The sequence below is a fragment of the Eleutherodactylus coqui genome, chromosome 1 (genome assembly GCF_035609145.1).
Source record: "Eleutherodactylus coqui strain aEleCoq1 chromosome 1, aEleCoq1.hap1, whole genome shotgun sequence".
NCBI classification, from domain to species: Eukaryota; Metazoa; Chordata; class Amphibia; order Anura; family Eleutherodactylidae; genus Eleutherodactylus; species Eleutherodactylus coqui.
The window spans coordinates 327,339,868-327,365,268 of record NC_089837.1 but is presented as its reverse complement, the minus strand read 5'-3'; the positions used below and the strand labels follow the sequence as shown (position 1 = coordinate 327,365,268).

General features: G+C 42.6%; 1 protein-coding gene across 3 annotated transcripts in view; it reads left to right on the top strand.

Annotated features, from left to right (window-relative positions):
- BCAS3 (BCAS3 microtubule associated cell migration factor) overlaps window positions 1-25,401 on the top strand; it is a 1,118,574-nt gene that overhangs the window by 97,117 nt on the left and 996,056 nt on the right. For all 3 annotated transcript variants that reach the window (XM_066575105.1, XM_066575107.1, XM_066575106.1), the window contains exon 7: window positions 7,034-7,106. In XM_066575105.1, the coding sequence (XP_066431202.1) occupies window positions 7,034-7,106 (73 nt within the window). The remainder of the gene's footprint in view (window positions 1-7,033; window positions 7,107-25,401) is intronic.

Here is a 25,401-nt window from a genome sequence, read left to right as displayed (position 1 = left end):
AATTGCACAGTCTTTGTGATAAGGTTTCAAGCCATCAAGCATCAAATGCAGCAAACTAGTGGGAAAGCTGCAGAATGTGCTATTTGTTCTACTTAAAAAAATGGAAACCAAACAAAATAGTAGCAAACTAAAAGCTTTCCATATGCTTCTCTTTTTTTTTAAAACCAATTGAAATCAATGGGAAATAACATCAGTTTAATTCTAATTCCGTCTCTCTGCTCCGAAATGCAACTGAGAGATTAAAAGCCTAAATGGAAGGAAAACACTGGTGTTAATTATAGATGAGCGAGTATACTCGCTAAAGGCAATTGCTTGAGCGAGCATTGCCTTTAGCGAGTACCTGCCTGCTCGAGACTGCAGGTTCGGGTGCCGGCAGCAGACACGGAGCTGCGGGGCAGAGCTGCGGGGGGATCTCTCCCCCCCCCCCCCCCGCTCCCTCCTGCTGACAGCCGCTACTCACCGCCTCCCCGCGCCGGCAGTACTAATATATAAATATATAAGGGACCATATAGCTGGTCCCTTTTAACCCTCAGGATTGTAGTAGAGGAGAAGTCTGTAACTACAGGCCATTTAGTTTGACATTCCAGACTCGGGCGGCTCCATTTTAAGAAGAGACTGTTCAATTGGAAACCCTCTCCGTACTCTCTGGAATCCGGCAAAGATTTAACTCTATTGATTTTTGATTTTTTTTAAAATAAATCAGTTGCAAAAGTTAAAGGGGTTGCCGCATGAGAAACCACCCCTTTTAGATTGCAGCTCTGTTAATCAGCCCATTGCTGCAAGTCCAACTCTCTCTACCCCCAGCAAGCATCTGGTTTTTCTGGGAGTTTTGTTTGTGTGGTCAGACATCCCAGAATGGGCATGATTGACTGTCCGTATAACATATTAGTGACTCGTGAACGTGAGCTACAGAGAGAGTTACAACGCAGGTCTGTCTCATAGAGAGAATTACCCAGTCTGGATTTGTCTTCATAAGGCAGCCACTTTACGCTTCAGCAATAATTTAGAGTCATTGACCACCAATTCTGCACTAAAGTTGAATTGCTCATAGTGTACCAATGAATATGAATTGAAAACTTACCACGACTGTGTGCCAGATTTAAGTTAAATGCATCCAAAAGCAACAGATGTAAACCCAAGAGCAAAACAGTTAGCCAAGACTAATTAGACTAGCAATAAATAGTTAAATAATGGATTACATAAAATAACTTAGCACATTGAACCTGGCACATTTTTTTCTGTGGTCACCATAAACCTGGCTCTAGTATGTTTTTAACATTAGTGGTTATTGGCCAAGGTATTTAACTAATAAAAGCAAAGCATAATAAAAATATTGTTTAGTAAAAGTTCCAGAACTAAGAAGCCCGTAAAGATTTGGCACAAGAGATTTTTGACTTTGAAATAAAATTTTATTATAAGCAGTTATGGTCATGGTGACTTTTTGCTTTATGGTTTTGACATGCAGTAAAATACATTTACAAAACCTATAATTTATGTTTTAAATCATATCAAGCATGAAGCAAGGAATATTGACAGCATAGAGATTAAAGTTGTTCTTTGCAATTTATCATGTCAAGTATTTATTTTAACCATAGTTAAAAGTTTGTTTGTTACAGTATTTTGGAAAGTGTTAAAGGGAATGTGCCTTCAGAAAATTAGGGGAGAGAAAGAGTATTTAAAAAAGATCTAGAAAGCTTGAACAGTGGGCGGCAACTAACAGAATGGTTTTTAACAGGGAGAAATACAAAGTCCTACATCTGGACAAGAAAAGTGAAAAAAAACACATACAGAATGGGAGGAATTGGGCTAAACAGCAGCAGATGTGAAAAAGACTTGGGTATATTAATAGATCATAGAGTGAACATGAATCAACATTGTGATGCAGCAGCCAAAAAGGCAAACACAATTCTGGGATGTATTAAGAGAAGCATAGAGTCTAGATTACATTAGGTAATTATCCCACTCTACTCAAAAGTAAAGTGGGATAATTGAAAGCAATGGGATAGAATCGCGCTCCTTTACCACAGCTATGACAGTGGATTTCTTCATCCCCACGGGAAGTGCCCTCGGAGATAGTGCTGCTACAGTGTCCAGTGATGAGGGGACTCCCCACGGAGATGAAGGAATCCCCTGCCACAGCTGTGGCAGGCGATTCCTTCAGTGTGATGCGATGTGTGCTTAAAAATGCTGTTCTCTTTTACAGGTGTGATTTTATTTACGCTTGTAAAAATTGGACATGTGACCACTTTCATTGGAAAGCATTGGTTCTTATAGTCAGGATTTTTTAGCGCGCCTGTACGTGCGCTAAAAAATCTCTTGTCTGACCGAGGCCTTAATAAAGTTTTTTCGGTTGCGGTGCCTTAATTGCTCAAGATATTACACTTAAAGGTTTGTTTTGCTCTTTGATAAATATTTACCATATGCCTTCTTTGTAAATTCGTAAACTCAAAGTAAGGCTCTGTTCATATTTCCGTTCTGTACAATGCTATCTATATGGTCTGCACGGCCAGTTTCTTGTACCACAGCCTTGATTTCCACTTGGAGCTGCATGATTGCAGCACTTTATCAGAGGGCTAAACCCCCCCTGTATGCTTGTTGCAAGTCAGAATGCATACTGGTTCCTCATACTGTGACAGGGTTGCTGCTATAGCCATGTTTTATTGTGAATAAAGGACATCCCACTTGTCCTTACATTCAACACACAATGGATTCTCTTACATAATGCAATGCTCTTGTCCCTTCTACAGTTTAAACAAAAAGTAAGTGAACCCTTTGTAATTGCCCCATTTCTGCATTGATTACTAATAAAATGTGGTCTGATTGTTATCAAAGTCACTATTGTAGGCAAACACAAACAGCTGTGTCCTTTGTGTCTTTTATGGAGCACACTGATTAAGCGTACACGGTGCAGGAAGAAAAAGAGAGTGAACCCTTAAATAACACATTGATTCCCTTTTAGCACCCTTCACCATCACCAATCATTTATTCTGGCGGCAAATAAGATTGGTCCAAAATTCCTCCTCAATATTGTGTCATTCTTGCCTGCAAATATGGTTTACTTCATCAATATTTCCGGGATGCTTTTGTGCACAACCTTCTTCGGTTCATGCCATAACATCTCAATTGAGTTGAGGTCAGGATTTGACGTGGTCATTCCAAAAACACAAGTCTTTGTTTTCAGTTATTCTTTTGTTGATCTACATGTGTACTTTCAGTCATTGTCTTAGTGCATCACCAAACATTACTTCAACTTGAGATCATAGACTGCTGCCCTAACATTCTTTTACTAAGATGTTTTGATACACCTTCGGGCATTATCCTGCTGGATGAGGCCACTGCTATCTGGGAATACAATTGCTATGAAAGGGTATACTTTGAATGTACCAATATTTAGGTAGGTGGTATGTCTCAAAGAAACATGCACATTGATACCAGGACCTAAGGTCTCCTAGCAGAACATTGTCCAAAGCATCACAATTCCTCTGCTGGCTTGCCCTCTTCCCATATTGTATTCTGGTGGAGCTCTTCTACAGGTGAGTGATGCAAACTTTTACCCAAATGATGTAAAAGTTTCATCAGGGTAGGGCACCTTCTCTATTACTCCATGTTCCAGTTGTGATGCTTTCGTGCCCATTGTAGGCACTTTTGGTGGTGGTGGTGATGCACTGTATGTTCCTGCACCTTTTTATTATAGCCAACATTAAAGCGTTTATAACTCTACGGACTATATATGTTCATCTGATAGCCTGTGTCTCTCTCACCAATTACATGATATACTTTCATTACATTTTTTTTTTGTTTACCTCTGACAATCTAGGCTGAAGTGCAGCCCTTCTGCTATTCACTGCTTGTTATTAGACATTTAGCTTTCCTAGCAACTGGGGTGTTAAGATGTGGGGTAGAGGCTGATCTCACAGGCTCAGCTTCCCTATATTCGCACAGCTCTCAGATATGCAGTCAGTGTGTATACAATCTTTGCCTCTCTTGATGTTATATTTATCTAATCTGCTATGTGCACTTATATTTTATGATGTCTTTTAGCATCCCAGTTGCTAAGAAAGCTAAATGCCTAAGGACAAGGAGTGGATTGCAGAGGGGGCTGTACTTCAGCCTTGATTTTCAGTGACAAAACATACAAAACAAAACAAACAAAAAATATATATTTATTACAAGATTGATGAGACACACACATTCTATTAGGGCTGCCTGTCTACGGGCAAGGCAGAATATTGCTAGCGATATTCCGCCGCGGGGGAGCAGGGGGGGGAAATGACAGGTCTCTGCAGTGAGCCTATCTGATATCTTCTATTTTGGAGATGCTCTGACCCAGTCATTTACGTTTGCCCATTTTTCCTATTTTCAACAACCCAGCTTTCTTGATCGTCTACTGTTAAGTTATCTAGTATATCCCACTCCGAGACAGGTGTAAGCCATTGTCACAACAGAATCAATGTTGTTCACTTCACCTAATGAAGGTTTTAATGTTATGGCCGAGCGGTTTTTTATATATATATATATATATATATATATATATATGTGTGTGTCTGTGTGTGTGTGTGTGTGTATTTATGCACAGACATACGTGTATGTATTTAAAATATATATATATATACATATATATATATTGCTCACACATATAACTGCATCACTGTGTATCACTTGGCAACCGGGATGGAATGTTCTAAACTAGGACGTGTGAATGGCTGCAGTGCTAGGAAGGGCAGTGAGCATTGACCAGTAAATGAATTACATTGGAGGTCATCAGAATGAGGCTGGATGTCTTCATTGTGATTAAAGTACTCCAAGTTGATTAAATGAAAGCTTGCCTAGTAACTCAGAATTATTATGCACATTTTTTCAGATAGGTGAACCAGTGTCACCATTTTATTAAGTGGAAGGCTAGATAAGGGCAGGTGGTGCGTTTTTCATTACTTTAATTGTGTGATTTGTCTGGATTTTCAGCTTTTGATAAATGCTGTAGTGTTATATGACAGAATTAAAAGGATTTGGGAGTTTAAGAAAAGGACTTTGCAACAGGATTTCAACTCTTTGTATATTTGATGGATTTGGCTGGATTTTTGTTTTTTGTTTTCAATCATTGAGCTGCATTAAACAAAGAGTGTTGAGCAGGTGTGCATATCGCCAGCATATTCCACCAGCATAGAAGCAAATACAATTCCAGATATCAAAAAAATTAATCCATCACAACCTATGGATTATACTTTCACCCACACACGCAATTGAAGTGGATACTGACTCCATTAAGCAGAGCACGTGTTTGCAGCACAATCAGTGAGACTGCAATTAATCCGATTCCATCTCTTGCCCTTTTACTGATGAAATATCTGCATGCTCTGCATGTGCAGGCACTCACTTTAGAAAGTTAAATATTTCGGTTATTCTCTTTATCAAGGTGATAATAATTTTTTTATGTATTCTTCTAATGTCTTACAACTAAATTACAGTGGTCAAACTTGTGTTTTGCTAGTTAAATACATTAGCCAGCGTATTTACGAAGAAATGTGATTCATAATTTGAATCATTCTGGACTTGGAGAGACAACAGAAAAGAAATTCTGAAATGATACAGAACCAAATTGGGAATGTTTTTGGACTAGATAAATGCCTGTACCCAGGAGGTGTAACTTGAAGCTCCTGGGCCCCAATGTAAAATCTATAACAGGGCCCCCAACTATAATGCTTTATTCATAGTACTGGGCTCCCTATATGGAGAAGAGAGGCCTTACGGGCCCCCTAAGGCTCCTGGGCCCAGGTGCAACCTGATCGCCTGCATCCCCTATAGTTACACCAGTGCTGTACCCTTCTTAAAGTGAAATTAGCCATGTAGGCTGCTCAGAATTGTAAAGTTATTCACCTTACCTTATGTATAGCCAAGTGTTGGCTGATAGGAGGGACACATATTGTTCATATAGTGCACATCGGATTCTGCCATCTTGATGCCATCACGATTTTCAGAAATGTGGCACATTTGATGAGGTTTTCAATTTTCACATCACCTGCTAGTGTACAAGGATGTCAAGAAGGAAGGTCCTCCTGTGTTTAGGTTTTCCCTTTATGAGTCTGTATATTAATGAGAACCATAGCACTACCATAGTTTTTTCTATGATAAAAAGGAATAACTAAATGTAATACTAGCTGACCTATACAGTATATACTGGGGGGACTAGATACACAATAAATGAAGAAACCTTTTCACCAGAATAGACTTCTAAATTTGGGCTGGAGCATATTACTGCAAGCAGCAGAAACATTTTTTTGAATGCAGCAAAATAAAATAATTGTGCCCACCCCCCTCCCAAAACCATTTTGGAGTTTACATACTGTTTACTTGGGTCATGTTACAGCAATGTCCATTGGGCATGCTGAACCCTTTGTTGTCCAAACAATTTACTAATACATGACAGATAGGTAGCTGTTAAAGGGGTTGTGCAGTTGTAAACTATTAATGACTATAGGCCCATTAACCCCTTGAGTGGCACGCCCGGAAAATTTCCGGGACGAGCTCCACTGCTCATAGTGACATAGCCCGGAAGATTTCCGGGCTATGTATCACTATGGGAGCTGCAGAGCACAATGCCACAAGCTGTGACACTGTGCTCTGCCTGCACAGACCCACACAGAGCAGTGCAAGGGCTTTGAAAAACCAGCAGAAGATATTGCCGATGTGCCGGCAATCTCCTGCTTTGTTTGAGATCTGGCTCACTGCATGTCTGCACCAACATACTCTCCCTGGATGAATGCTGTATTGGAAGCAGGCAATTAGCTGCTAACTTTTTACTTGTTTTATAAAACAGAAAATATGCAGAACTATTCTGTTCATTTAGTCTCAAACAATCATTGGAGAATAATAGACAATTCCTCTCATTGGTCCTGCACTCTGTGATGTAAAGGGCTACCCCTGTATATTTGCCACCCATAGTCATGGACTTATGTTATTTACATATTTCTGTTTAATGTAGCTACATATTCACAATTTACTAATGTTCTAATATTTTTATTTTTTATTTTTGTAGGTTCCCAAAAGATTGATAGCTTTTCTGAAAAGAGGCCACTACTTGGAATGTGCAAAAGTACAGGTTCTTGCAGGTAAGATGTTGTTTTCGGTTCTAAGTAAAGTGAGTGAGAATAATATACACTTTTTTTGATATGGAACGACTCATTTTGATTATCTTTGCTGCCTGAATGTCTTTTTACTTTGCTTTTGGAAAGCGCTGTCTATGTACTACTTTTTTGGATACACTTGTATGCACTCTGTTTCTGTAGTCATATGTTGCTACATTCACTCTGCTTGTCCCTCACTAAGGCTATGTTCACACTGCCAGTGGAGGCTTTCTTCCGAACTTCCATTGAGAATTTAATTAGATTTAATAGCTGGTAAAGTAAAGCATTCAGCGATATACTTGCCATCTGTCGCTTTCTTTTATATTGTATGTGTTACGGTCAGCAAGGTCAGGAGCAAAGAATGCCGCAAAGTCAGGAATAGCTGAGATAGCACCATAAGTTGGACCAAAAGACCAAAAATTCAGGCACCTTATTTAGGGGGATATAGTCTGGGATACCTCATGACTGGCAGGAGAAGAAATACTATGATGTGTGCTGGACCCTTGAGAGCCTGGGTATGCGTGTATACCCTCCAGGGTGCCAACAAAGACTGGGCAGATTGTGCACTGTGACACCAGCGAGGTAAGGAGAGGTAAGCTGGTAGCTGCGAACTGCAACAGTATGGATATGGGTAAGAATGCTGTGTAATTGACAGTTCTGAACTGTTGTCCGGCAGCACAGTTATACAAGGGGGTGCTGATAAATCTTTGGCTTTACCCAGAAAGAAACAAGATAGGAAGATGAAACTCTACATTTATTCCACATACTCTCCACTGATGCCAACACACTTTTTATATCGGTTTGCTAAGTTCTGTAAGCCTTGCAAAAGAAGGATTTTGGTTGTGCCTCAAACCAGTCATCTGTAGCAGCCATGGTATCAGAAATGGGGTGAAATTTGGTCCCCTTGAGGTGTTTCTTCAGGTTTGGAAACATGATAGTTGGAGGGAGCTAGATCTGGTGAGTAAGGTGGGTGGTCAACCAGCTGGAAGCCTAGCTCCACCAGTTTTGCCGTGGTCGCTTGTGCAGTGTGAGTGGAGGCGTTGTCTTGCAGGAACAAGATTCCTTTGGACAGCTTGCTGCACCTTTTGGCCTCCAGAGCTGCCTTCAATTGGTCTAAAACTTCAATGTAATACCTTCCATTGATAGTGGAACCATTTTGAAGGTAGTTCACTAGCAGCACGCCCTCCTTATCCCAGAACACAGACGCCATCACCTTAGTGACTGATTTTTGCACCCTGGACTTCTTTGAGCGAGGAGAACCACTGTGCCTCCACTCTTTTGACTGCTCATTGGTTTCAGGGTCATACAAATAAATCCAGGTCTCATCCATAGTAACCAGTTGAGACAGGAAGTTCTTATTAGTCTGGAAACGCTGACAAATGGACCGGGAAGTTTTCACTCACATGCTTTTCTGATCTGTTGTCAAACATTTGGGGACCCACTTTGCAGAAAGCTTCTTCATGTTCAAATGTTAATGGATAATGACACAAACACGTTCACGAGAAATCCCCATGATGTCTGCTATTCCTTTAGCTGAAATTGGCTGATTCTCTAGTATAAGGTTGTGCACAGCATCGCCGATCTCCGGAACAACAACCTCTCTGGGTCGTCCAGGACGTTCCTCATCATTGGTGCTGAAGTGGCTCATTTTAAATTTGGCAACCCAGTTTTTAACCGTAGAATATGAAGGGCATTGATCCCCCAATGTCTGCGACATATCACCATGAATATCCTTTGCGGACTTTCCTTGCAGAAACAAGAATTTTATCACTCCTCTGCTCTCATTTGCTGTGAATATCGCCATAGACTCTGCCATTTTGCCATTTTGTTTTCCTGCGTGCCTAGATCACTGTTGCCATAAGCTACAAACACAAAATTTTGAAAACATATATTAGACACATAAGGCTTTCATGTGATGTAACATTCGTTACTATAGAAACAAAAAAAGAACACAAAGCCAAAGACTTATCAGCACCCCCTCCTATACTGGAGGCACTGATCAGAATAGTAAAACATTTACATCGAGCAGGTAGTTAGAGGATCAGTAGGATGAAGCCTTTCCACTTCCAATCATGTAAAGCAGGAACATCTTCCCTGCTCATAAACAATGTTTTAGGGCTCGTTCACACTCCCTTTTCTTTCACTTTTGGATTTGCGTTTTGGGGGGAGAGAAACAGAAGTAAAATTGAAATAAACTGATCATTGATTTTAGAGGCTTAAAAAAAAAAGAAAATACCTGAATGCATTCTGTTTGCTTCAGCTTTTTTACTGGAACAAGTATTCACACATGCAGGTTTTGTTCAGGCCGTTTGTTGCAGTTTTTGAAGCCAAAACCAGGAGTAAATCCAAAAAAAAGGAGTTGTATCCGTCCTTTGTTTCTTCTCTCCTTTTAAGTTCACCAAGTTCTTACCTGGTTTTGGCTTCAAAAACTCTAAAAAAAAACCTGAACAAAACCTGCACATGTGAACGCAGCCATACAGTGCTGAGGACTGCATTATATGTTCCAGTAAAAAAATGGAAGCAAAATAGAACTAAAGCAAGCTGTAAGCATTCAGTTTTTTGGAAATCCCTTTGAAATCAATGGGGGGGGGGGGGGGGGGGGGAACGGATCAGTTTATTTAAGTTTAACTTCCGTTTCTTTGCTTCAAAAACTGAACACAGAAATGGATATCAAAAACTGAAATGAAAGCAAGTGTGAACAAGCCCTTTGTCCTGATTTGAAACAGTTTGGGAAGACTTTTATGAAGACTTTGGAGCATATCAGTAAATATAAGGTATGCACCGACATATGATAAATGGGTTAAGAGGTGCTAGACTTCTAATAAATTTGTTGCATCTGAACACCTACACCAATTATGAGCTGGTGTAGGTTTCAGCCTAACTTACACCACTTTATGGCGTAAATATATCGTAAATCTGATGGGCCACATCCCCTAAAAGTAGGCCCCAAGCACTATTTGAAATGGTGGCAGGGTCTGGCTTAAAATCTCAAAGTAATAATTTTATTAATTGCGCCCAGATTGCAGCTTTTCTATGTCTGAAATCTGGTGTGTAGGATTTAATGAATATGCCCCTATCTAGAAAACTGTTGATAAATCAGTTGCACGGGAGGCTACATGAACCCCCCCCCCCACACACACACACACACACACACACACACCACCACAAGTAAAACTGCTGTGTGTGTAATTACATAAAAACGTTCTGTAATAGATAGCAGCCCTCAAGGTGAACTTTAGTTACTAGACTCTGGAAAAACCATTTACCTATCTCAGATTTTTTTTTCAATTTGAAGCGAAATAGCAAGTATCCAGTTGAACACTGTCAAAATTGTCCATTTATTTATGAATGGTTTCATCCTTAGGCCGCCTGCAGACGACCGGGTCGGATCCGGCTGCAAGAATTCTCACAGCGGGACCTGACCCGAGCGGCTGCAGAGAGCAGCGTGACACTCACCTGCTCCCGCGGCCCCAGCTCTTTCATGTGCCGGCTGCTGGGCAGCCGGCGCATGCGCAGAGAGGAGCCAGCGGCCGGTGAGTGATGTTTCTGCGAGCCCCGCACAGAAATAGAGCGTGCAGCGATTTGTTTGCCGCACGAGATTTCGAGCGGCTAAATCGTGGCCGTCTGCATAGGATTGCATTTGTTAACGCAATCCTATGGCAGCTTCCAGGGGCGGAAATTCCGCCATGGAATTTCCACCCGTCTGCAGGCGGCCTAAAGGCTCATTTAGACACAACGATTATCGCTCAAAAAATGTTGCATGTTGAAAGACAACGATGAGTGACGGCTTAACAAAAACTGCAGGATGTCCGTGCAGTTACACACAACGATTATCGCTCAAAAGACGGCTCTTGAGTGATAATCGTTGTATCTAAATGGACCTTTATTCTAATATTGTATATTAAAAGAGTTTAGATGTCACATCTCTGGATTATTTCATACTGACACTGGTGGGGCACTAGCTGACAGAACTGGACTTCACCTGTAGTAGTTGCCTTTCCTGGGGGCTAGCAGTGTTTCGCAGCACTCAAATATCCCCAAGAACGTACAGTAGCGTCACATTATATAACAACCATACAGTTGAAGGAGCAATAATATGAAGTTCGTTTCAACACTAATAGATAATAGTACAAGATTACAGATTCACCAAGGACCGGGTAGCGTTTTTCTGCCGCCTGCCTCCATTCACAATAAGCAGACAGTCATTCAAATGTGAACAAATACTGTTTACACTGAACGTCGCATTGTTCAGTTTGCTGCATGCAAAAACTGAGCCACTGAACACTTTTTGTTCACTTAATGCAGAAGTTTACACGGTCGTTTATTGTTCCAATTCCTGGGAATCTGAACAATATCGTCCCATGTAAACGGGCCATTACTGAACCTAACTCTAGTTTTCCCTGAATCTAGCACTTATTTATCCTTGATACTGACCCTAACACCAGGCACCACTTTTCCTGACTATACATAAAAATATCACAAATGGACAACCTATCTGAAACTTTGCCTTTGGCAAACCGTGAAAGGGCACTAAGAGCCAGAGACAAGAAAAACAACATTGTTTTTTGAGCAGTACTTACCCAATCAATGCAGCATTGAATGTACCAATCACAGCCATCACATTGGTTCATTCTTTGCTGCATTGATTGGCTGAGCAGCGCTCGAAAACCAATCAAAGTCATCACTTCCTGGAGGCGGGATTTATGAATCCCGTAACCAGGAAGCGATCTTCTGTGGGCAGCTGAGGACTGTAGGAAGCCTCCCGGAGCTCTGGAGAGCAGCGGGAGGGACGTGGACAAAGCCTTCTAGGTAATGTATTGCTTTTTTGATGTAATGCAGCGAGGGCTTATATTAAAGGTAGGGCTTATGTTTCAAGCCTCCCCGGAAATTCTGAAAAATCAAGGTAGGACTTATTTTCAGGGAAACAGGATAGAAGTATACAAGGAATACTGGAATAAAATGCACATAGCTTATACTATATCCAGACACACATTGCAGAAAGCAGGAATATTTAAAGACAGGCTAACCATTCAGGAACTTCTCTCCAAAAGAGCCTGAGCTGCAGCAGTGTGGTCAGTTGACCCACTCAAATGAATCAGCTGTGCGACAGTTGCTGAGCTACAGCACCAACAACAAACCAGAAGACAAGGTCTTTTTTTCTGTTTATACCATCATCCAGGATTGGGATATTATCCATATGTAGTGGCAACAGGATGGAGCCCTGCCCATTATGTTCTGTGTGTTCATGACTGGTTAAAGACATTTCCAGAGCGTTGGATAGGCTGACGTGGGCTAGTGGATAGAACAGCTCCCTGCATCATACCCCAGCTGACTTTTACCTATAGGGCTAATTCAAGGTTTAAGCTTACTGCATACCATTTCAACAGTCGACGAATTGAAGCTTGCCATAACTGTGGAATTCAGTAACATTCCAGTTCACATATTTAGGAATGCATGCGAACATGTGACTTATCATCTTCAAGCTTGCATCGATCTTGATGGTGCGATGGTTGATCATTATGTTGAAAACATACATTAGATTTACTTTCTGAATGTTTGATTTTCATTTCCATTTGTTACAATTTATGTCATTGAACTGCTTTTGTGATGGCATTGCATTAAAAATGATATAACTATGTCTGAGCCAACCATGTATTTCCATATGCTTCTCACAACCAGGACAATTGAACCAACTTTGGAAGGACTGTTATATCTATTTTTATGCCTCTTATTTTTAATAACTGTCTTGTGTGTATATTGCATAATGCTTATTCTTTGTATATTACCTCTTTTTGTATATATATTTTTGTATAAGCACTGCTGCCTTTTTTAGAGTACAATCTTAAACCTTTATTAGTTGATCCTTGTGGCTCTATAAAGAATCCCTAGACACTGAAAAGGGTAATACTTTTTTGCTGCTGGAGAGCCAGAAGGGTCCATATACAGTCAGTGGGCAGAATCTAGGTGGCTGACCTACCTGGCAGTAGGTGGCAGCTAAATGTTTTTGGTCATGCCTGGGTGTGATCTAGGCTCCATCTTGCATACATGCAGGATCCAGGGAGCCAGGAATTAGTCGGCCCTGTGGTCTGCCCCTGTGCCACATGCCCTGAATTGCTAGGGCATCTGTGACAAGCAGGAATAAACCAGTGTAAGATTATTGTCCAACGACATACTTCATCTTTTTTTCCTTGTAATGTAATGAAAGCTGCTGAATTAGATGACAGCTTTGACAGTGCAGTACACACTCATAGAAGCGAGTTCAGTACTGCTGGTGCTCATTAATGTGTTACAGATCTGTTTGAAATTAGGTAAACTTTACATTTTGTTGGGTGAATGCTTGTCAGAATGTATATAATCCCAGGAGCAAATCTGATTAGATTAGAAGCACTGTTTATTTCTAGTTTGCCAGTGAATGTTCTATTCTGGTTGTTTGCTTGTAGGATTTGTACTCAGTTTCTGCAACCAAGTAACCTGATGTACTTGTGTATATATGGCATTGCTTTATTCCGAAGATTTAGATAAATGCGCTTCTCTATCAGCTCTCTGCACCCATAACCTTTCCTTTGGTTGTTATTTTATTTACGCTTTACGTTCTGGAAGGAGTAACACCAATTAAGACTTTAAAACAATGAGACGCGAAGCAAAAATGATTCATCGACTTGCTATCGAAATGTTATTGTGAGAAGTTTACTTTTCTGGCTTTGGGTTCGTGATATTTGAAGGAAACTACGTCAAAACATTTTCCTATCCGTTTTATCTTAATTTAAGTTGAAATGGGTAATAATACAAACTTTATTTACAGCTCCGGTATTGGGTAATACAAAACAATGCTGCGCTATTGTGATGATCCTTAAAAAGTATGTAGGGCTTATTGGCAAAGAGCAAAACACACCAAATGTGTTCGGTTGACTTATTCAGGACTGTAAATATTCCTTTTATGAAAATAAGCAGACACAATTTTTACGCATTTTAAGGCCTCATTCACGTGGAAGTCTTTGAATCCATGTCACACTACTCAAACTGCACTGTCAGTACTTTACTGTACTTCCACATGTCTTCAATTTGCCATGAAAGTACCCACAGTTTTTTTTTCTACACTGAGTTCCTGCAGAAACAGTTATGGATGGATGTTATAGAACGTGCTATATCATGAAAGCAGGAGCGTGTGGGGGGGGGGGGGGGTGTGACCTCCGTGATTGCATCGGGCATCATCATCGGACATTTATTACAGCAGTGCTCTGGACTAAAAAAAGCAAACTGACAATTTTAGGAGCCAAATGGAATTTTTAGTAGCCAAATTTAAATATGCACTGATGAATAAGGAAATACTTCATGTATTGTCCTTTATGGAGCCATATATTACATATAAACATCCAGAATGCCACCCTCCCAAGTATAATCCACACAGATCCTCTTCCCAGTAATCATCTGCACATCCAGAGTGCCGGCCTCACAGTGTAATATCCCCACTGCAGTACAATGATGACATCCATAGTGTCTCTTTCATGGTATAGCAATAACATACATGGGGGCTTGGCATGGTATATTAATGATATCCAGACTGTCATTAACCGATATAATAATGGCATCTAGAGCATTCCTGTCATATTATTATAATAACATCCAGAGTATTCTCATCACGGTATATTAATGACATCCAAGGCTTCCCCATTGCAATATAACAATGATATCAAGAGCATCCTGGTCATTGGTGTATTAATCACATCCAGATCATCACTTTCACGTTATAGTAATCACATCCAGAAGGTCCCCATTGCATATTATAATCTATTATATTATAATATATTATAATATATTCAAAGTTTCCCCCAAAACTTCACACCCATATGTTTTTGGAAAGTAAACAACTGGCATATTCTTAAAATGTCACTTGGCACTTTGGACACACAGGCACCATCATGCAATTTTGAATCGAAGAATATATATAATATAGTGTGTAAGGCTGAAAAAGACCTTTGTCCATGTAGTTCAACCAACGATGATCCAGAGGAAGGCGAATAACCCCATGAGGTAGGAGCCAATTTTTCTCATATTATGGGAAACAAATTCCTTCCAAAGTCCAATCTGGCAATCAGAATAATCCCCTGGATCAACAACCCTTTTGAAGTAATCAGTGACTTTAATGTGTAATATTATTACCCTGAAGAAAGGTAGCAAGATCCCTCTTGAACTCTTTTAGTGAGTTGGCCATCACCACCTCCTTGGCAAAGAGTTCTATAGTCTCACTGCTCTTACAATAAAGAACCCCCTTCTATGTCGGTGTAGAAACCTTCTTTCCTTTAGCCTTAAAGAAATCACCCTAGTTACATTCACAGTCCTGGGTATAAATAGATGATGGGAGAGATCTCTGTATTGTCCTCTGATATATTTATACATAGTTATTAGGTCGCCCTCAGCTGTCTTTTTTCTAAACTAAATAACCCCAATTTTAATAACCTCTTTGGTTATTGTAGTCCGCCCATTCAATTTATTAACTTAGTTGCCCATCTTTAAACCTGCTCAAGCTCTGATTTGTCATTCTTGAATACCGGTGCCCACAACTGTACATAACATTCTATGTGTGGTCTGACCAGTGACTTGTAAAGAAGTAGAATGTTCTCGTTATGTGCCCTTTGGATCATGGGGTCCGTCAAAAGTGGTTTACTTACTTTTGCAACAGCTGCCTGACACTGGTTGCTCCAATTGAGCTTAAAATTAGCTAAAAACCCCAAAGTCCTTTTCCATGTCAGTTTTGCCCTGTGTTTTACCATTTAGTGTCTAATGGTGACATGTTGAAAATATGCACCAAGGTGCAAAAAAGAAAAAGTCCCAGCGCTTCTTATAGAAATAATGGCTCCAGGGAACCGATATAATGCAAACAGAATGATAACTTCTTTATTTGTGCAACCCGTTTCGTCGGTCTCGACTTTATCAAGCACATAAATCATGAATGAATTGTAACAGAAACAACCAATATATATATGTATACAAATATTACATGTACCTGCCCATGTCGTTTCCAAGGTCCTCCTGTGGTAATCGCCATGTTGAAAAAGTCACATGGAAAGGTCAGATAGATAGGTCACATGACAGAGGGTCAACGTGATGACGATTATACCACGTGACGGAAGCGGCATCATACAGACATGCCGCTACCTAGATGTGTCAGACTGACTCGGAGACGCGCTAAAGGGGCGTGTCAGCCGTAGGCCACGTGTCAGCGTGATCATGAAAATGTCATGTGACAGAAGCAGCGTCACGGGGACGTACTTAAGGGGCGGGGGGGGGCGTGACAGTCATGGATCATGTCATGAGGTGATGACGATTATGTCACGTGGTGTGGGCGGTGTCATGAAGACATACCGCTATCTCCAAGCCCCGAGATATTCTGGAGACATGCTTAGGGGGCATGTAAATAACGAGTGAAAGTACATAGTACATAGTAGTATGCTATAATACTAATATAACGATCCCTAGAAACAAGTTAAAAATTACATGCCTATAAATACAATGGGCTTATGGGGAAAAGTTATATATGAATGGAAATGAGAATAAGACAAAAATAAGGACTGGCCTATATAAAAGCCTAGTGTTTAGGAAACAGGTATTTAAACTAATAAAATTTATGAAATGCAGAAAAATAATAAGAGGCTGAAAGGTTGGGAAAGGACATAGGTTCGGTAAATGAATGATAATATACATTATAAATATATAAATATAAACATATAATATATAGAAAGGTGGTGTTACTGGTATGACAGATGGATGTGGAGGTGATAGTGGGGTCCTTTAGGCTCCACTATTCACCGGGTAAGTCCAATTTATTTTTCACCATGGCACATTGACTTTTACCATCTGGTCCTTCCTAGGAGAGCTATCCTAATATTTATAATGGTGACATGTATTATCCCTGCCCATGTGCGTAACCTTACATTTACCAGTGTTAAACTTCATTTGCTACTTTTCTACCCAAACCCAAATTTATTCAGATCCATTTGCAACCATATACTGTCCTCTCTTGTGTTTAGTATTATCTGCAAATTTATATTTTATTGTATAATCCCTCAACTATGTTGCTAATATATTAAAAAGAATAGGGCCAGTACTAACCTCTGTGTTACACCACTAGTAACGGTAACCCAATCAGAGTATGTACCATTAATAATCATCCTCCTTTTTCTATCACTGAGCCAGTTACTTACCCACTTACACACATTGTTGGCCAGACCAACCACTCTCATTTTATATACCAACCTTTTATGTGTCACAGTATCAAACACTTTAGAAAGATCAAGATATACGAGATCCAGTGATTCTCCCCAGTCCATTCTAGAACTTACCTCCTCATAGAAGCTAATCAGATTGGTTTGGCTGGAGCAACCCCTCATAAATCCATGCTCATATGGAGAAACCCTTCAAACCTTTTACCCACAATTTTGACTTACTGGCCTATAGTTTCTGGGCTCTCTTTATGACTACTTTTTGAATATCGGCATCACATGTGCTGTGTACCAATCCAGTGGAACAGTTCCCGTCACTAGAGAGTCCTTATATATAAGAAATAACGATCTGTCTATTACATTAGTTAATTCCCTTGGAACCCGGGGGTGTATGCCATCGGGAACCAACAATTTGTCTGTCCGCAAATCGCGCGAAAAAACGCCTGTCTGACCGAGGCCTTAATCTTTTTCCTGTACTTTTTCCTGGGTTAGACCTGTGACATTTAATGTAGAGTTTACTTTATCACTCTGCATTTCATTTGACTTTTTTTTTTCCTGAGTGAATACACTAGCCAAAAAACTATTTAATAGATTTGCTTTCTCTCATCACCCTCTAATATTTTTCCCTTATTAATTTATAAAGGGCCCAAACTTTTCATTTTAATCTTTTTGCTATTTATATAGTTGAAAAACAGTTTGGGGTTAGTTTTACTCTCTTAGGCAATGAGTTTCTCTGTCTCTGCTCTTATTTGCTTTATACATATTTTTTACCTTGTAGTTTTTAATGCTTCTTTGCTGTCTTCTAGTTTTAGTAGTTTAAATTCCTTATTTTATTTTGTTTATTGCTTCCTTTCAATGGCAGATTATAATAAAGGCGGTAGCCGCGACTTCCCCTGGCCTGAGGCTCCAGATGACCCCTTTACTGTCCAAACTGTCCCTAGTTAATCCTCTATTGGCCACCATCCCAACATCCTAAAAAGCGTCTGAGCTCAGCCTCTCCCAATCATGCTCCGCCCTGCTATCCTGTCCTGGAAGCTTATCCCCTCTTCACTTCAGGTAATGTCAGAGAGGAAGCCTCATCATCCCACCACACAGGCTCCTCCTCTTTGACAGGGTGCCCCCCCCCCCACGCTGCTGGCAACATTACAATGCCACTAACACAGAGGCAAGGGGGCCTCTTACCACCTCAGGTACAGGACCTGTTATGGTGGCTAATTGATAGTGATATCACCCAATCTCCCAGTTAACTCTGCACTGTTATCACATAATGTCGCAGTGTAGTTGGTAGATAACTAGGACTGTATAGTATGAAATATAGTTTTCCTTAGTGTTAGCTATCCCTCTTAGCTTTGTGTCATCAACAAATTTGATCAGTTTCCCATCATTTACCTCCTCCAGATCATTTATAAAAATGTTGAACAACACTGGGCCTAGGACAGAGACTTCTGTACCCCACTTGATACATTCTTCCACTTGGATGTACATCCATTTAGGACAACTTTTTGAGTACGATCACTCAGTCAGTTGTGAATCCACCTAACAGTTGCCTTGTCAATCCCATATTTGGTCATCTTTTCAATAAGTATGGTATGAGATACTTTGTCAAATACTTTACTAAAGTCAAGATATTCTATATCTACTGCATTTCCCTGATCAACACAGTCAGTGATTCTGTCATAGAATGAAATTAGATTTGTCTGGCATGACGTGTTTGTTATAATCTCATGCTGGCTATTGTTAATTACTAAATTTTTATCAAAGTATTTGCATACATGCGGTTTAATAATTTGTTCAAAGATCTTTCCTAGCATAGAAGTCAGGCTCACAGGCCTGTAGTTTCCTGGACCAACCTTCTTCCTTTTTTGAAGATAGGGACAACATTTGCCCTTTTCTAATCTTCTAGGACTTCTGCTTCCCAGGAATTTTCAAATATTATGGCGAGTGGTTCAGCAATTACCTCTGCTGCTTCCTTTAGTATCCTAGGATGCAATTCATCTGGACCTAGAGACTTGAATTCATTTAAGTTAGTTAAGTGTCCCCTCACCATCTCTTTGCTTATATATAGCCTGCATTCTTTTATTCCCCAATAGCACAGGGAAGATCAGTTGATGTTCCATCTACTTTCTGAGAGAAACCGGATACAAAATAGGAATTTAAAATATCTTAACCAATTCACCATTTTCATCCTGTAAGCATCCAATAGCATCTTTGACTTTTCTTTTTCTTTTGAAATACCCCCCAAAATCCTTTTTTATTGATTTTGGCCTTTGTTGCAAGCCTCAATTCATTATTAGCTTTAGCTTTTCTGACACTTGCCCTACAGTTTCTGCAGACTGCATTATATTCTTCTTTAGATATCCCCCCCCCTCTTTGTTTTGTTAAACATATTTTTCTTACTTTTTAACATGCGTGCAAGTTCTGTGTTTATCCATCCTGGTTTCTTTAAATGCTTCCCATTCTTCCTTCTTTTAGGCCGCCTGCACACGAGCGGAAAACCCGCCGCGGGATTTCCCGTGGGATTTCCGCCGCTGAAAGTCTGCATAGGAGTGCATTACAATACGCACTCCTATGCAGACGGCCGCCGGCTCCGGTCTGCGCATGCGCCGGCTGCGCGGCAGCCGGCACATGAAAGAGCCGGGGCCGCCAGGCGCGGGTGAGTACGCGCTCATCCCTGCAGGCGCTCGGGTCGGATCACGCGGCGAGAATTCTCGCTGCCGGATCCGACTCGCTCGTCTGCAGGCGGCCTCAGGGATTATTAATGCTTTGAGAATCTCATTTTGCAATATTTACCAGCCTTCTTGGACATTTCTGTCCTTAAGAGCATCCAGCCATTGAGTTTATTAAAATCAGCCTTTCTGAAATCCAACCTTGAGGTCTGAGTTTTCTCAGATCTTCCTCTCCTTTTTATCCAAAATTGAAGGATAGCATGATCACTGCCTCCTTAGGTCCCAGCCAACCATTCCCTCCCTGTTAAAGGGGTTGTCCCGCGAAAGCAAGTGGGGTTATACACTTCTGTATGGCCATATTAATGCACTTTGTAATATACATCGTGCATTAAATATGAGCCATACAGAAGTTATATACTCACCTTCCCTGCGCTGGCGTCCCCGTCTCCATGGTGCCGTCTGATTTCAGCGTCTAATCGCCCGATTAGACACGCTTGCCCAGAAGGGTCTTCTCCCTTCTGGTCGGTTCGGGCACGAGCGGCGTTCTGGCTCCGCCCCCTTCTACGCGTCATCACGTAGCGCCGCCCCATCACGTGTGTCGATTCCAGCCAATCAGGAGGCTGGAATCGGCAATGGACCGCACAGAGCCCACGGTGCACCATGGGAGAAGACCCGCGGTGCATCGTGGGTGAAGATCCCAGTGGCCATCTTGGAGGAAAAGAAGGAAGAAGTTGCAGACAGGGGATTCGGGTAAGCAAAAATTTTTTTTTAAATTTCAACACATCCCTTGGGTTTGTCCTGCGTTGAGGGGGGCCTATGCAAAAAAAAAAACCTTTCGGCGCGGGACAACCCCTTTAATAAGAATTAGGTAAAGATAGGTTTCTCTTCTACCTTTTGGAAGATAAAGTTTTCAGCAAAAGCGGATAAGAATTTGTTGGATCTTTTACTTTTACCTGAGAGAGATTCCCAACAAATATCTGGATAGTTAAAATCTCCCATGAGTACTATGTCATGCTTTTTTGGGAGCTTGGCCATTTGATGTAGAAAGAGTTCATCAATATCTTCTGCTTGTTCAGGCAGCCTATAGTAAATGCCTACAATGGTGTCCTTTCTGTTGTTCTCTCCTTGTATTCTTACCCAAACAGTTTCTACAGAACTCCCATGCTCTGAAGCTTAAAGGGGTTGTCCCGCGCCGAAACGGGTTTTGTTTTTTTTTCAAACCCCCCCCCCCCATTCGGCGCGAGACAACCCCAATGCAGGGGTTAAAAAAGAACACCGGAGAGTGCTTACCTGAATCCCCGCGCTCCGGTGACTTCTTACTTACCTGCTGAAGATGGCCGCCGGGATCTTCTACCTCGGTGGACCGCAGGGCTTCTGTGCGGTCCATTGCCGATTCCAGCCTCCTGATTGGCTGGAATCGGCACATGACGGGGCGGAGCTACACGGAGCCCCATTGAGGAAAGAAGAAGACCCAGACTGCGCAAGCGCGTCTAATTTGGCCATTAGACGCCGAAAATTAGACGGCCTCCATGGAAACGAGGACGCTAGCAACGGAGCAGGTAAGTGAAAAACTTCTTATAACTTCTGTATGGCTCATAATTAATGCACAATGTACATTACAAAGTGCATTAATATGGCCATACAGAAGTGTATAGACCCACTTGCTGCCGCGGGACAACCCCTTTAAATGTCTGTGGAGATCAGTGTTTTCTTAACATACAATGCAATACCTCCTCCCCTTTTTATTAGGTCCGTTTCTTATAAAAAGGTTGCATCCTTCAAGCCTTGTATTCCAATCGTGTATCATCCCACCACGTTTCTGTGATGCCTATGACATCATATTTCTCTTCCTGTCTTAGGGGCTCCAATTCGCCTTGTTGGTTTCCTATGCTCTGTGCATTTGTATTGAAGCATTTTAGTTTGTGACAGGTGTCTCTTGCTCCTCTACTTTCCTTCTGAATTTTTTTTGTCTTTGTTCTTTCTTTCCACTTCTAATAGCAAGGTTCTCAGATGTATTAATTAGTCGTATATTTTTGCCTGGCCTTTCCCTTCCCTTCCCATATTGTTATAGTTTAAAGCTCTCCTAATGAGTGAAACAAGGCGCCCACTAAATATATGCTGGCAGCATATGTAGTTGCATATGGGCTGCGGGTATATCTTTGACCATGGAGCACAATGGGCTTTATGTCACAAATATCCACAGTAAAATAGTACATGCTGCGTTCGCTTTTCTGCAAGTGGATTATGTAATTCCGACCCACTAATGTGAGCAGAATTGTATAATCCAATGCATTTGATTGATCCACGGATCAAACTTATGCAGAATCTGCAATTTCTATCCGGTGACGTGAGACCGACCTAAGGTAGATTGCCACCTTTTTATCGTGTGACCGGTGAATGCACAAGGCCACCAGTCACTGCTCCAGGCTCTTGGCTACCCTTGGTAGCCAGGAGCAAGGAGATTTAAAATTTCCTAAACCTTCTCCGGCTCATGTGACTGTGTCCGGTACTTTAGCGGCGGGCGTGTAGTCTGCAAAGGTCCATGGAGGAGGATCGCATTGGGGTTCAAACGTGGAGGCCTCCGGTAAGAAGTTTCATCTCCTCTCACCGGAATTTCCCGGGCTTTTGCGCATGTGTCTGACATTTTACGTCTAGAACGCATTTGCAGAAGACAGTGTCAGGTCCTGGAAAGACCAAACACGTCAGGACATCGCGGAGGACGGAGGTAAGTAGTTTTTAGCTCCTCTCATGGATCTGATCCGTGAGGGGAGCTGAAACTTTAACTTTTTTTGACTTTTTATTTACGTTCATGCGATCTATTGGATAACGGCGATCGCGTGACCAGGGCTCGCTCTCACTGCCCCCCACGACAGATGCAGGTTGTTGGCTAACTCTGGCAGCCAATAGCAGGGAGCTGTCATGTCCACAGCCCCAGCGGCTTTAATTCGCAGGGCAAGCGTGTTTTTACAGCAACGGGGATTAACCCCTTCCCGCTCCAGGGCGTACCGGTACGTCCTGGCAGCCTGGTACTTCCCGCAACAGGGCGTACCGGTACGTCCTGGAGATAGCGCGGGATCACATAAGATCCAGCGCTATCCCGCAGCGGGAGCCGGCTGTCAGTCACAGCCGGCGTCCCGCTGCAGCAGCGGGGGGGGGCATCGGAGATGCGCCGCCCGCTGTTAACCCCTTCCCTGCCGCGATCTAAGTAGATCGCGGCAGGGAAAGAGTTCACAGAGGGATCGCGCTCCCACTGTGTCTCCGGCCGGAACTCGCGATGTCATCGCGAGAGCCCGGCCTGTCGCCATGGCAACAGGACGCCAGACACTGGCGTCCTGTAGTGCCTGTGCCTATAATCGCTGTATAAGCGATAAAGCATGGCAGAGCAGTAGCTCTGCCATGCCTTATAACAGCGATCATAGGCACAGTGTTGTAAGTCCCTCAGAGGGACTCAAATAGTATAAAAAAAAGAAAAGTGTAAAAAAAAAGAAAAATGTTAAAAAAAAATCTAAAAAACCCCTTTTTTCCAGAGCGTCATCCCGACGGCCCCATTACATATGGAGGTTGCCCTCTGACCCAGGTAGGGACAGGAAGAGTTTTAAAAGCACCTCCCTTTCCACCCGTGCTTCAGTGTCTTCCTGTCCCTACGGTGGGACAGAGGAGCAGCTCCAGAGCTGCAGGAGATAGGAAGCTGCGGAGGCAAAGAAGACTTACCGCACGAAACTTACCGCACGCTGTGCGGCCCCCCTGGAGGGGTAGAGGTCGGGGCCGCACACTCAAGAGTCCCTGCATCCCTGACCTGCGCCGCCGACAGGAGCCGTCAGTCGCCTCAGTAGCGCTGGTCTCCCTCGCGCGGATCGCATGTTCGGGCCGCCGCTGCTGCGATGGGATAGTTCCTCCTGGCAGGGGAACGGCAGCGGCGGCCTCCCTGGACCTCGGGCGCATAGCGGTGACGTCATCCGGCGTGGTGACTTCACGCGCACAACGTCGGGGGCGTGGCTACCGGCGAAAACCCGGAAATGGCGCCAAATTTGAAAATCCTCCCCATAAAAGCAGGCTAAACTCCATGGAGGTTCCTGCTGACTGCCAGACAAGTGTATGTGAGTATGTCTACCCGCGACAGCTCAGCACGTGAGGGAGAGATTGACACCCTACCAACTGTAAGTAGGCTATACGCCAAAACATGCGCAAATGGTCACTTGTACAGCGGATGCATATATGTTCCCTTTCTTGTCTCCCCTCTCCCCCACTTTCATGGGTAGATGGATAAGGAGGGTCCAAAGAAAACGGACCCGAGGAAAAAATCGAAAAAATGCGTCCTCTGCAACAAAACGCTCGAGGAGAGCTATAAAAAACCCCTATGCGAGGAGTGAGTGTATTACCGCAAGTAATGCTCCTGAATCCAACGCTTGCACTGCTATAACAGTGAATTGCTCTGCCTTCACAGATGCACGGGAAAAATTCTCGCAGAGGAGAAAGCAGCATTCAAATCCGATATCCGCTGCATGATAAGGGAAGAGCTGCAGGCTTCCATGGCGTCCCTTCCCCAGGCCCAGCCAGGTCCGTCACGGGTCCCTAAAAGACCTAGACAGACCGAGTCGGCGAGTTTGGTCTCCGGTGAATCACTGGAGCTCCTGTCCGAAGGGGAATTAGAGGACCCACCAGTTCCCATAGAAGACGAGAAGAAATATTACTTCTCATCAAGCGACATTGCGCACCTCATCAAGGCGGTGAGGGAAACAATGCAAATTAAGGAAGATAACCCGCCGAGAACAATCCAGGATGAGATGTTTGGCGGCCTCCGATCTAGAAGAAAGATCATGTTCCCAGTCAACCAGACGCTGCAGCAAGTGATCACAGACGAATGGCAGGAACCGGAAAAAAGGATCACTGTTCCAAGAGAGATCCGAAAACCGACTCGCATTCGCTACCGAGGACGTCCGCCTGTACTGGGAAAACCCTAAGGTGGACATCCAAATCGCAAAAGTGGCCAAGAAGACCCTCTTGCCCTTCGAGGACACCTCCCAGCTATCCGATCCGATGGATAAAAAAATCGACGGATTAATGAAGAAAGCCTGGGAGGCAACATCCCTCACCATCGAGGCTAACATAGCCTCAACCTCAGTGGCTAGATCCATGGCGCTCTGGCTAAACAGGCTAGAAGCCTCCATAAAGGATCGGGCCCCCAGAGAGGAGTTGGCCAGCTGTCTCCCCCTCTTAAAAATGGCTACCGCCTTCCTGGCTGACGCATCAGCGGAGACGGTAAGATACGGGGCAAAAACCGGAGTCCTCAGCAACTCAGCGAGAAGGGCACTATGGCTGAAGACTTGGGCCGCAGACATTACATCAAAAAATAAGCTCTGCGCCATCCCCTTCCAAGGGGAATATATGTTTGGG